Source organism: Emydura macquarii, unplaced genomic scaffold, assembly GCF_026122565.2.
Source record: "Emydura macquarii macquarii isolate MOO-44397 ecotype Brisbane River unplaced genomic scaffold, CSIRO-AGI_Emac_v2 contig_2988, whole genome shotgun sequence".
Classification (NCBI taxonomy): Eukaryota; Metazoa; Chordata; order Testudines; family Chelidae; genus Emydura; species Emydura macquarii.
This window is the reverse complement of record NW_027133125.1, coordinates 4,975,780-4,989,130: the sequence shown is the minus strand read 5'-3', so window position 1 is coordinate 4,989,130 and position 13,351 is coordinate 4,975,780. Positions and strand designations below refer to the sequence as shown.

The window sequence follows — 13,351 nt, the reverse complement described above, 5'->3', positions numbered from 1 at the left end:
TAAAGGTAGAGTTAGGACAGCCTTCTCACCCAACCCGATCCCATTTAAATTGTGACGAGTAAATAGGCAGCACCTTGGCATGTGCTGTGGATAAGGCTGATATGATTTGTCATAGGCTGTAATTGTTGACTTTGCCACTGTCTTGAAAAAACAGTGCCGTCAAAAACTTACATTTTATGCTTTTTTTGCACGGTAGGTCTAGCATATCAAGTCAGACGCCCTCAGCCAAAAGAAGTTTGGGGTTTCTCTCTCAGCCAGCCCCACTCTCTGTTAAAAAATTGAGATCTAATCAAGACTACACAGGATGGAACAAACCTCGAGTGCCCCTTTCCACCCACCCACAGCAACAGCTACAAGGGTAAGTTTTTCAGCTACTTCGATATCAGACTTTTCCCCCCCTGTCATCTGAATATGAAGTGTACTAATTACATAGAAACAAATCCAAGATCTGATTTTGAAATCAGTGAGAATTGTGCCTGTGTAAGTAGCCCTTTTCCCAATTTGGGAGAAGAAAATTGTTAGCTAAAATGCTAACATGAAAGCTTTATAGTTGACACAAGAAACTTCTGAAAGGAATACATTTGTTTGAAAACTTTTCTTTGTACCAAATGTGCACTAATAGTATTTTAATATTTAGATTGTGGAAATACCCATAGATGCCTTCCAAGTATGTCAGATGATAGTACCTGCCATGGGTAGCTTAGTCTGAAAGATAAAAACAAACAAAAAAGAAAAAGACAAAAAAGAACTTAAAGGTATAGGGGGAGGAGCTGTGTTGGAGTGGTTGGGATGGAGAATAGCACACGCCTTGATAGGTCAATGTTCAATAATATCCTTTGTCATTCTTTTCAGGTTTTCAAACTTAGGGAATACCTGCTACATGAATGCCATTTTACAGTCCTTGTTTTCAATTCAGTCATTTGCTAATGATTTGCTTAAGCAGGGTATCCCTTGGAAAAAAATTCCACTCAATGCACTTATCAGGTAAACTTCATTTGTTTGGGTGGGGTATTTTCTTTTATGATGATAACTTTATTTCTAGACATTGGGGTGAATTTGTAGGACGTAATGCTTGATTACAGGCATGTAGGAGTTGGTTATACCTTACACTCTAGCTGAAATGTAAAATTAGAAAATTGGTACACAATTGTTGCTGTATCCGAAAATTCATCATAATTCGGGAATTTATGAGTATTTTGAGGGACAGATTTTAGAAACATAAAGGAGGTGCATAGGAATTGCCATACTTCGTCAGATCAGTGGTCTGTCTAATCTAATACCCTCTCTCTGACTGTGGCAGAACCAGCTGCTTCAGAGGAAAATACAAGCAATTCCATAATACAAATATGAAACATCTTCCCAATAGAGGAAGTGTCTTCCTAGTCCCAGGCAGTTGATGGCTGACTTATGCCCTAGCATATGAAGATTTATATGTTTTATATATTTTTATTCTACTTTATGTAACTGTGAGGTTTACGTCTTCTTTTTCTTTTTTTTTTTTTTTTTTTTTTTTAATACTACTAAGCTTTTTTTTTGGTCTCAGTTATATCTTTTGGCAATGATTTCCACACTGTGTTTTACACAGCTCATGAGTTATGTAGTATGTAAAACAATGTGTCCTCCTATCCGTTTTAATTGCGTTGCCTTTCAAATTTCACTGGCTGTCCCTTGGTTCTTTTATTATCGGAAAGAGCAAATCGTGTTTGCTCTATCTACGCTCCTTGTACCATTCGGTATTTTATATACTACTCCCATGTGCCCTCTTACTTGTCTCATTTCCCGTTTAAACAGTTCTAGTTCCTTTAATCTCTCCTCATATGGAAGTCTCTTTATGTCTGTAAAAGCTTTTGTTGTCTGTCTTTGGACGCATTGTACTCCTTTTGAATCTTTCTTGATACTCTTCCTGCAATGTTTGTACTTGGCAGTTCAGTATGCCATTTGAAATGTCCTTTTGCCAAGATTTGCAGTAAGAGCTCTGCTTGGACCTATGATTTCAGTCATAGAATAATCACCTGCTTCCTTTCATTGTGGGTACTTTTTCTAATGTCACTGTCAAGTTTGCAGATAGAGTAAAATAGGAATTTCTGAATACCATCTTTGTTCTCTCAACTCTGTCCTGTTCATTCAGAGGTCTGTCAAATGGGGTAATGTGCATATTTTTCCTGTTGTTGTTGTATAAATGTACAGTAAAGCTGCACTAAAGCTGTTGCCCTAAATCCTTAGAGGCAAACTATATAGATAGGTCTTGTGATCTATTATAATAAGATCTTCTGATGGAGGGCCATGTGTAATTGAGTGTAGAGGTACAAGACAACTGACTTGCATGCTGCATAGTGTTTATCTTTTGTTGCTTTGTTTCAGGCAAATTATCCAGTTCAGTTGTTAACTGATTTAGTTTTCTTTCCTTTTTCATATGTACATGTTGCTGCCTTGCTCAATATCGAGGGTTAACGTGTCTACATATATAAAATCTAACGTGTAGTTTGTTCTGCTTTGAATGTATTATACTAAGGCTATTTATCCATTGAAGAGCACTGTGAAATTAAGTAGATAACAGTAACTGGAGGTAGAGCGGATCAACTGTTTATTAATAAAGTTACCAGCAATGGTATATCTGGGTTAAAACAAACTATTGTCTTGCCAGATTTCTTTAGCCTCTGCTACACAAAAGAATGAATGTATGTTGCTGCTACTTGTATTACACAAAGAAATAAGACTTGCAGCTGAGTGGAGTGGAATTTACAAAAGCATTTATTGGCCATAAGAATGAGAGTTAGTTAATTATCTGTTTATTTTAATGGGATGTTATTTCATAAGATATTTTACATGACACATTTCTTATGGTGCTCTTTACATTGGAGGAATTTTTAAATGCACAGTCCCACTGAAATTATTACATCAGGTATTACATTTTAAACCACATGGAATGGAAGGGGGAAGATGGCAGTTTGTGAGATGTTATAACAAGTTGAACCCCTCTGCTTCACCCCTAATAGAAAACAGGATTGGCTAACGTTTTCAGAGAGTTAGAAATCTTCTATAAGATTTGGAAGGCCAGCCAGCCAACCTTTTATTGTATTAATTTCTCCAGACGCTTTGCCCATCTGCTTGCTAAAAAGGATGTTTGCAGTCCTGAGGTAAAGAAAGAGCTGCTCAAGAAAGTTAAAAGCGCCATTTCAGCTACTGCAGAGAGATTTTCGGGTTACATGCAAAATGTAAGTGCTCTCTCTTCCATAAATTGCTTGTATGCTTTGTACCTTAGCTCAGCAGTAGTCCGTTTGGTTTAGTCTGCAGGATATGCAACGAGTCATTCTTATCTAAAGAATTTACACTTTCTAGGATGCACATGAATTCTTGAGCCAGTGCTTGGATCAGCTGAAGGAGGACATGGAAAAGTTAAACAAAACTTGGAAGAGTGAACCAGTGTCTGGTGAAGATAACTCACCAGGACGGGCCTCTGATGACATCTCAGCCACCAAAGTTTACACTTGCCCAGTTATCACTAACCTAGAGTTTGAGGTTCAACATTCTATCATATGTAAAATGTAAGTATTTTTGAGAGAGAGAATACTTGTGAAGTCCAAGAAGTAAAAGTTCTGCAGGTGGAAGGAAAGTATTTTCATGTTCTATGATCTCATTTGTCCACAAACCATCTCCCACGTCTAGGACTAGGCTGTTCCCTCTTTTTCCTACATATGACATAAGCAAAAATGAAAATTTTCCAAATGCTTGATACGTGTGCACAGGAAGATTGTTCTTAGATGTAGTCACAGGGTAAACCTTTACTGTAGCATATTTGCCAGGCAACCTGCTAGCTTTTAAATCTCTTTTTGCAAGAAGAGGCCTCGGTTTCAGTGTAGATGCTTTCTTTTTTGGTTTTTCCCATCCATGTCAGCTAGACAAGATCAGGACTTTACAGCAGCAAGGGGCTTGTTCCCAAAAGTGGGCAGGCCACGTTTCCTCTGTTGTTCTCCCAGGGAGTACTTCCAGGGAAGACCAGCTTTCCTGTGGCTCCATAATTTAGCTATGCCAGTGTACGCTACAAGGATGTATTGAATAAGCACATCTATCTGGTCATTCACCCTTTAGGGCCAGTGCCACATACACTTGGTACTGTGCTGATGTTAAACATGCCATCATGCTGGATGACTGTTGTTGATTTGTGTGCCCCGTATTGTGCCCTTAAAAGTTGTGTGATACTACTTGGGTGCAGTTTTTATATCCTAAAATGAAATTAAGGTTTTTAACGCTGTGCATGTTTTAGTATTTCAATTTAAAAAAAATCAGATTTTCTTTTGCTCCCTCTTGTGATGTCGGGCTGACTCCTTTCCACTTAAAAGGATTGATGCAGATTGGAGGGCTTTCAGCTGTACCACCAGGCATGTTGATTTTTCCCATAAGACAGATCCTTTGACCAATCCAAAGTAATTCTTAGAGTCCAGGTTCATGTTTCCCCTCCAACTATCACTCACAGGAAATTTTTCTTTAAACCATGAAAATACCAAACCCACATCCCAAAATTAAAGTGTAAATTCAGTCAGTGAGAGACATTATATCATCTTGATGAGTTAAAATGGGCTCGGTATTGCCACATGGGTAAAATTACTATGAAATAAACCATATGAACGATGATGATTCCCAGTGTACGTATAAGCAAAATCATGTGCTTTTTTTTTATTGTAGGTGTGGTGAAACAGTCACTAAACGAGAACAGTTTAATGACCTTTCCATTGATCTTCCTCGAAGAAAGAAATTACTTCCTTCTCGATCCATCCAGGATTCCCTGGATCTCTTTTTCAGGGTACAGAATACTTATTTATTACTATTCACCATTCATCTGTCACTCACATGCGCGCATGCATGTAAGTCACATTAGTATATATTAAGAGTAACAGTATTTGGGTTTGTATACAATGGGATGGGTATTCTTACAAAGCAGTTTAAATTCAGCTTGTTTTGTCTGTATTTAGATAGAAACAACCTATGTACAGTATTGTCTATTTTTACACTTATGTATACTAAAATAGTGTAAACGTGATGACAAAATGCTAATGAATCGGCCATTGGTATATTGTGTTGAAGCAGGCCGCGTGCCTTATGAAATGTTCTGGTAGCCTGTGGGTCATAGGTTGGCCACTCCTGAATTATCCAACATAGCTATCCTTTGTGGGGCTTGTGTGCAAATAACACACTAACACTTTTCATCTTAAAATTGTGTATAGACACTAACTGATCCTCACAATGCTCCTGTGATGTGTTTCCGTGTATTATAAATAGGGAAGTTGAGGTGCTGAAGGGTTATGTAAAGTCAGCCTCAGATGGGATTAGAACTCAGAAGTTATTGGCTCTTAGTCCTGTGCTAGGGTTGTTGAATAGTTCTTTAAATCAGTGCAAAGAGGAGAGGCCATGTATATCTGCTTAATTAAAAAATAGATGTTGTATCTGAAATATATGGATGCATACATAGTAAATAGATCTCCAACACAAGCTTGTTCAAAACTGGAGGTAAATATTCACTGTACAATTCACAATATTGCATTTTTTTAAGAGTCCCCTGTGAAATCAAAGCTGATAAGTGGTAAGATTTTTTTAATCTGTGAAATCTGTCATGTTCCCTTTTATATACACTGGTCTTCATTTTGTTTTGATACACTGATTGGAAACACTGACTTAGCCTTTCTATGGCTGAACAATAAGCCCATTACTTATGCTTGAGTTACAGGCGTCCATCCTTATTAGAAGAGCAATGTTGTGGTTTGACCCTGCTTACAGAAATAAATTATATAAACAGGGGACAATGTCTAAATATTATTGTTGTATGCATACTCCTGGACAATGTTTTTCATCTCCTCTAGCTAGCTGTCTGTGCTTCAAAATTCTGTTTAACTTTGATACATCAGTAATGATCATACAGGTAAATGGTTTTTCAGGAGAAAAAATAGGAGATTTGGACTAGGGATATGGAGAATTAAATCTTGTCCAGTAAGAGCTATGGAAAAGCTACGTTAGATGTTTCTGAGAGGAATAGCTGGAGGCATTGCAAAATTACTGCCCTCTCATTTCTAATACTAATCTTTCTTTACCTCTCTATTTTCTCACTCTGTGAATCAGATTTGGAAAAAGCGATTTCTCCCTTACTAATTCCACCTGTCTTAACTGACAGATCTTCAGTTGTAAGCTTATTTCTCGTTCGTTTATCAGATTCATTTTTTGATATGTCATGTTGAAATGAAAAGTAAATTAAGAAATAGATGACTGCCCTCTTCAGAGAGAAACACTGTGCACTGCAAAAGGCATCTGCTTTCAGTGATCTGGTTGAGTCATCCTTGTATTTTGCTTTGTCTTTAATAGGCAGAGGAGATTGAGTATTCTTGTGAGAAGTGTAACGGAAAGTCTGCTGTTGTTACACACAAATTCAATAGGCTTCCCAGGTAAGGGTAAAATCCTACTCGTATGCTTTCCCCAAGAAGCATGTCACAGAAGAGGATAAAAGTGTTAGTAAATAGGATACCCTGGAAGAGCAGGACTAGAGTAATGGAGAGGAGGAAGTGTGAAATGGTAAATATAATTAGAGGATTACACACATCATTGTGGCTGTATGCAGAGCTCATTGTACACACTAGGGTGGTCTTGCATTCCTCCGTTCTCTCTCTCTCGCCCCCCCCCCCCCCCCCCAAAGCTTCCTGTGTGCCACCATTCCATCCCTCTCTATTTCAGGACTCCCTGCAACCCCTCTGCCTTACCTCTCGCTGGGGCCCTGTCCTTCATTCTCCCCAACATCCAATGCCAGGAACTCTCTATGCACCCTGTTCACTCCGTCCGCCACATGCCTGGGTCTTTGGGTGCCCCCATACCATTGTTCCCCATTCTGCACCAGGACTCTGAGTATTCCCCTATCATTCCTCCCCTCCACCACATGCCTGGGGTTCTGTGTTCCCATGTCTCTCTCTCCTAGTCCCCCCCCCTCCAATGCCAGCGGCTCTGTGCATTCCTCCCTCCCCCCATTATTTATTTTCTTTCTGTATGAAGCATAGTGTACACAGGGGACTATATTGGCATAGCTGCAGTGCCATAGCTATGCTGGCATAATCTCGTTGTGTTAGATACAGCTACACCAATGGTAGCTCGGTCACCAGAAGCATTCTTCAGTCGACATAGCTATGTCTACACTAGGGGGTTCGATTGCATAGCTGCATCACTCAAGGATGTGGACTTTTCACACCCCATAGCAATGTAGCTAGGTTGAGCTAAATTTTAAGTGTAGACCAGGCCTGGGAGATAAGGCATTCATTTTATCAACATTTTAAACTCAGTTGGGATTGTGGGCAAGGCTGAGCTGGGCAGTGGGGTGAGAATTATGCTGAATGTTGTTAATGACTGCCATCAACTGATTCTTTGTTCTACAGATTATTGTAGACCTGGTTGAAGCTGATGTGTGCTAATCAGATATCTGGGACTCTATCCATTCCCCCCTTTGTCCTTCCGGTTTTCTGATTTTCACTAAAATCAATAGGATTCTGTCCATTGAGCCCTAGAGCATTCCCTGAAATTTTGGAATAGATCAAATGTGGGGTTCAATAGTTACCACATTACATCCAGACTGACAGAGAAATGCCATTCAGTTGAATGTAGGACCTCATTTCTCTTGGCCAGTCATCCTTTCACCTTGGTCTCTCTTTATCACAGTGAGCATAGTGGGGCTGTGAGGAAGAGTACAAAGAGGTTTCTCTCCTATATACCTTTCCTTCTGGAAAGTCAGAGCTTGACACTTTCTCCTGATAAGAATCAGATCTTTTCCTTTTGTGAAGAGAGGTTTACAGCTGCCAGATTTGACCTAAAGAAAGAGCAAAATATCTGGGTGATAGTTGAGAGACTATCCATGCTGATATCATTAGAAATACCCAGTACTCTTGAAGCAATCAAGTAATGCTATTCTTTAAATAGTGGTAGTGTGCCTAGTATTTTTCATCACACAGATGGAATCGCTATGTAGACTGTAAGCTTCTTGGGGGCAGGGATCATCTTATCATATTTACAGTACCTAGCATAGTGGAGCCCAGGGTCCCTAATTTGGACCCTTTGGTGATACCACAATTCAAATAATACCACATGGTCCCTGCCCGGCTAAATAAACACAGAATGCAAGAAGGAAGGCTCACAGCACAGTGAATATTTGTAAGGTTGGTGGTAATTTCATGAATAAAAGTTTTTGAAGTTAGGTAAAAACTTATGACTGATAAAGAAAGCCTGTGCCCAATTTGTGTTAGTGACTGCTCTTCCTCCTCTGGGATGCTTGGCTCTCATGTCTAACCAGTCTGTCTTGACCACTCCTGTTGTTCAACATGTATGTTAAGTCAGTAGGGGATATCTTGAGGTAATATGCTGATGACATTGGTCTGTGATCATAACACTTGGCTCTGTTTCCTCACTGGACACAGTCAAAGCTGTTTCCTAGCTCTGTCAGTAGCTGGCAGAAATAAAGACTCATATAAAAGCCAGTTGGCATCAGCTTATCCTGGACAAGAATGAAATGATGCTGATTGAAGCAGGAAGCCTCTTGAGTTTGCAGAGTCTGACTGCTCGGTCAGAGGACATCTGCCTATTGTTAAAACGGTCTGCAACTTTGGGGTTTTGCAAGATAGCAGCTGTGACCAGAACTGTCTCCCGGGAGGATCAGGCTGAGAGCATATTATAGCTGTGCTCTTCATTCTGCACTAGCAGCCAGTAAATACCCAAGTTAAGTTCAGGGTACTGTTTACTATTTACAGAGCCTTAAATGGTCTAAATCCCAGAATTCTGGGGACCACATCTCCTCAAGCTCGCTACACAACATGTGTGAGTAACTGGCATTGTAATCAAAAGTCTTTTGTCAGGAAGCCAAGAGGTGTGACACTTTTTCTAAAAATAAAATGTATTTGAAACTGAGGTGACTATTTTGTAGGTAGGGCAAGCTGGGTTTGAATGTCTTCATTTACTGGCTACCATCTTTGGTTTTGAACTTAATGCAGTTATTTCTGCCCTGTTTCCTGTCTTTCAGGGTCCTGATTCTTCATCTGAAACGATACAGCTTCAATGTGGCACTGTCTCTCAATCACAAAGTTGGGCAGCAGGTGGTTATACCAAAATATTTGACCCTGTTATCTCACTGTACAGAGAGCACTAGGGCCCCGCTTACTCTGGGATGGAGTGCGCATTCTGCAATGTAAGTGTGCAGTGCAGGATCTATCACAATGATCTATTCATGGATATTAAGTTCATGTGTTTATGGCATGAGGAAGGGGATGATCTCAAAAGGTTACATATCACATCTACTTTAGAGAGACTGAAATTAATAAAAGAAATTAAGAAATGCTCCTACCCTCTGAGGCATTGTGACTCCTCTTACGACATTAAAAGCAAAGGCTCTCATCTACTGCACTAATCCATATGATACCAATATGAGACCATGTGTGGGTAAAGAGAATTACATCTCATGATGTAAGAGTGGCGGGAGCTCCTTTGCTTTGGGTTGTTTAAAACTAGACAGGACAGTACTCTGTAAGGAACAACCCTGCCCTACCTGTGGGAGATGGACAGTTAGGGAACTTTCCTTGGTAAATTCTATGATTCTGTAATTCAGCGTTATTTGCAATGCAAGTATTAGAATGATTGAGCTTTCATTTCATGTTTGGAACACCATGATAACTCTTACCGTAGGATATAACTTCATACCCTCACGAAAGCTTATGCCTACAAAAATTAAATTTGTTAGTCTTTAAAGTGCCACAGAACTCTCGTTGTTTTTACCCTTTTACTGTTGATTTTCCCCTGTACCTTTTATTGTGCTGTCCATTCATTTATTTATAGGTTGTTCTGTGATGCTCATCACCACAGTATCTGAGTACCTCACACAATGAATTTGTCCTCGCAACATGCCTGTGAAATAAAGAAGCATTACCTCAGAATGGCCATACTTAGTCAGACCCAACAGTCCATCTATCCCAGTATCCTGTCTCTGACCGTAGTCAGAGCCAGATGCTTCAGAAGGAATGCATAGAAGAGGGCAATTTTGAGTGATCCCTCCTCTGACATCCAGTCCCAGCTTCTGGCAGTCAGAGGCTTAGGGACACTCGGAGCATGGGTTTGCATCCATGACCATCTGGGTTAATAGCCCTTGATGGACCCTATCCTCCATGAATTTATTTCATTCTTTTTTTAACCCATTTATACTTTTGGCCTACACAACGTCCCTTAACAGCAAGTTCCACAAGCTGACAGTGCATTGGGTGAAGAAGTCCTTCCTTAATGTTTGTTTTAAACCTGCTGCCTATTAATTTTTTTTTGTGACACCTCTAGTTCTTGTGTTATGTGAAAGGGGTAAATTACACTTCCCAATTCACTTTCTCCATACACCATTCATGCTTTTATATAGGCCTTTTTCATATTCCCCCTTAGTTGTCTCTTTTCTAAGGTGAACAATCTCAGTCTTTTTAATCTCTCCTCGTATGGAAGCTGTTCCATACCCTGATAATTTTTGTTGCCCTTTTCTGCACCGTTTCCAATTCTATAATACATCTGTTCTTAGATGGGGTGACCAGAACTGCATGCAGCAGTCTCATTTTTACAGATGGCAGACTGAGGCACAGAGAGATGACCATGCCCAGTGTCACAAAGGAAGTCTAGGAAAGCAAGGAACAAAACCTGGCTCTTCTGTGTTCCAGTCCAGTGCCATAACCACAGTAGCATAATGAGTTGGGATGCATCTGGCATGTTCATCAGTGTGGCACATGTGTTCTTCGTGCATAGTTTTAAATAAGATTTTTCAACAGTATATTTTTGTAATTGAAAACTTTACTTTTGTATAAATAACATAAGCTAAGCAGAATAAAAAGAGAGGAAAAAACACTTTAAAATGTCTTTGAAAGGGTCAGATTTTCAGTGGTTTGTAATGGAACCTGAATGTTCTCAGTCTTAATCCATCATCCTGACTAGCAGTAAGGGGTGACATCCGGTGAACTGGATGCAGCGCTCTGGGGTTTGGAGGGGAGGTTGGCTGTGTGGATTGGAAGGGATTGCTACAGCCAGCCGATGGTTGTGGGTGTGGGGAGAGTTGATGGAATTGAGGGATCTGAGATGAGTGTCAGGCGGATCAGAAAGCTTTTGTGGGAATTGTCTTGGTGAAAACCTGGATCAGGTACCAGGGCAGGTTGTGGGGGAGCAGGTCATGGGTTGGCAGGAGGAGCTGGAAAGATGGTAAAAAAGGAATCCGTTGCAGTCCTTACAGGAGTATTTCACGCTTTTAATCTGAGAGCTGTTCTAAGGTGTGCCGCTAAGAGATGGATCAAGGTGAAAGGGTTAATTATTTTTATGAACAACTTTTGTATATTGATATCATAGAATTCTTACTCTGAATCTGTGATTAACAAATACAAACGGATATTCTACTTATGGCTTTTTTGGCTGTGGGCTAGCATGCCGTAGCAGATGAGTAACATTAATTTTTCTAAGAATATAACTGTGGCAATAAATACTTTGTTCTTTTCATAGTTCTCGACCATTGAAAGCCTCCCAAATGGTGAATTCCTGTACTGTAAGCACTTCCACACCTTGTAGGTGAGTTGTAATTCTGAAATTTCCATGGTTTGGGGGTTCTCTGAAGAACTTTTGAGTACTTAAAAGCAGAAGAGAGGCAAGATTTTTTTTATCTCCCTATATCATTTTTACTCTCTGATTTTTGTATTTTGAATGACTGTCTCTATACACTGGTTTTCGTGCTCCAGAGTTGTACTGAAATTGCATATCCAATGGCATAAATATTAAAGACACTTTTCACACAGCCCAAATGGCGTCTTTCAGCATTTCTCTTATAAGCCTGTTTTCTGAGGTTAATAATTTTAATACAGACTAGATTTTTCAGTCTTAAAACCTATGGTAGCAAGGAAAATTGAACTTAGTTTATATGACTCTTTGATAGTTCCACTCCTTAAGAACTGGTTTTAACCATAATTACAAGCAAGCTAGTTTGTAAGTCATTTACAAGAGAAGCAAAGTAGTCTGTTATTCTGAGAACTAACTCTTTTTTCTCTGTCCTTATGTTTAGTGCTCCAAAGTTGATTCTGGAAGAGGGGCATTTAATCCTAGGGTTTATTTGTGGGGGTGAGAGAGAGAGAGTGTTTTTTACTCTTCATTCTAAGAGGCCAGGGCCTAAGAAATGGTGATCAATGTAATGTAGTGTTGGATAATTTTGCACTGCATAAAAATGAAGACAGTGGAGGATGCATGTAGATAGCACAGGTTTCTTAATCTATACAGAATGCTGTTACTTTTCATCTTCTTGAGCCCTCCTTGCTTTTGATTTTAATAAAACCAAAAGTAACATTTGCAAAAGGCCAAACTGGAAAGCTGAAAAATAGTACACGTGAGTTTTGTCCTGCCAACACTATTTAGAGTCCTTGTGGTCTGTACAACTTGGTTTCAGACAATTATGGTGTTTAAATAAATTTCCTGAGTTAAATAGCATAGTCCACTTAAGTGAATGTTTACAGAATGTTGTTTATGCCCTGTAAATACCTAAACACAGAAGTGCAGGAAAGTTCTTTTAATGAATACCTGATAAAGGAATACAGTAACTTCCAATGCATCAATAGGTAAGCTAGGATAGAAAATTGATCTGCTAAGTAAAATAGATTTTACATGTAGCAAACAGGAGTCTGTTCTAAATCTGCATAACTGTCCTACTTGTTATCCCCAAATTTAATTTTTTTTAACAGTTAAACAGGTTTCTATGGTGCTGTATTTTTTTATTTGCAGAAAGTATACATTCAAATCTAAGAGCTCCGTGGCACTCTATGTGGATTCAGATAGTGAGGATGAGCCATTGAAACGCTCTGTTGCCCACAGTCAAAGACTGTGTGATGTGCAGAGCAGAGAGCAACAGCAACAGCAAGAAGAGGCTGAAAAGGTAACGGATTCTTTCCTCTCCATGGGACTTACAATACGTGTGCATTTTCTGTTATTGAGAGGAGAAAACATGTCCTTACAAACCTAAAAAATCCCTTACATGTTTGTGTCTGGACTGTCAGATTCTAGTAGACTGTGAATAAAACAGATAAATACAAGATTGGTTCATAATTTGCACTATGATGCTGAAGGGGAATGCTTTGCCCGGCCATCTAATTGATCTCTCTGTATGTGTTGGCTTGGGATTGTATTAGAACTGCACTTAAGTCTTTAGCTCAGATGTGCCAGCTGCACAGCAATTGTACTTGTCAGTCCTTAAACGGTATTTGAATTGCCTTCTACTGAGGCTGCTCGCTGGCTGAAATAAGATGAAAACAAGTCACTTGTAAAATTATCTAGTAAAATTCTTTGT

General features: G+C 39.4%; 1 protein-coding gene across 1 annotated transcript in view; it reads left to right on the top strand.

Annotated features, from left to right (window-relative positions):
• Positions 1–13,351, top strand: part of USP37 (ubiquitin specific peptidase 37) — a 49,371-nt gene that overhangs the window by 15,853 nt on the left and 20,167 nt on the right. Inside the window, exons 9-17 of the mRNA XM_067570061.1 lie at positions 197–358; positions 853–984; positions 3,092–3,215; positions 3,340–3,545; positions 4,684–4,801; positions 6,352–6,431; positions 9,038–9,202; positions 11,527–11,592; positions 12,790–12,940. Of these exons, the coding sequence (XP_067426162.1) occupies positions 197–358; positions 853–984; positions 3,092–3,215; positions 3,340–3,545; positions 4,684–4,801; positions 6,352–6,431; positions 9,038–9,202; positions 11,527–11,592; positions 12,790–12,940 (1,204 nt within the window). The remainder of the gene's footprint in view (positions 1–196; positions 359–852; positions 985–3,091; positions 3,216–3,339; positions 3,546–4,683; positions 4,802–6,351; positions 6,432–9,037; positions 9,203–11,526; positions 11,593–12,789; positions 12,941–13,351) is intronic.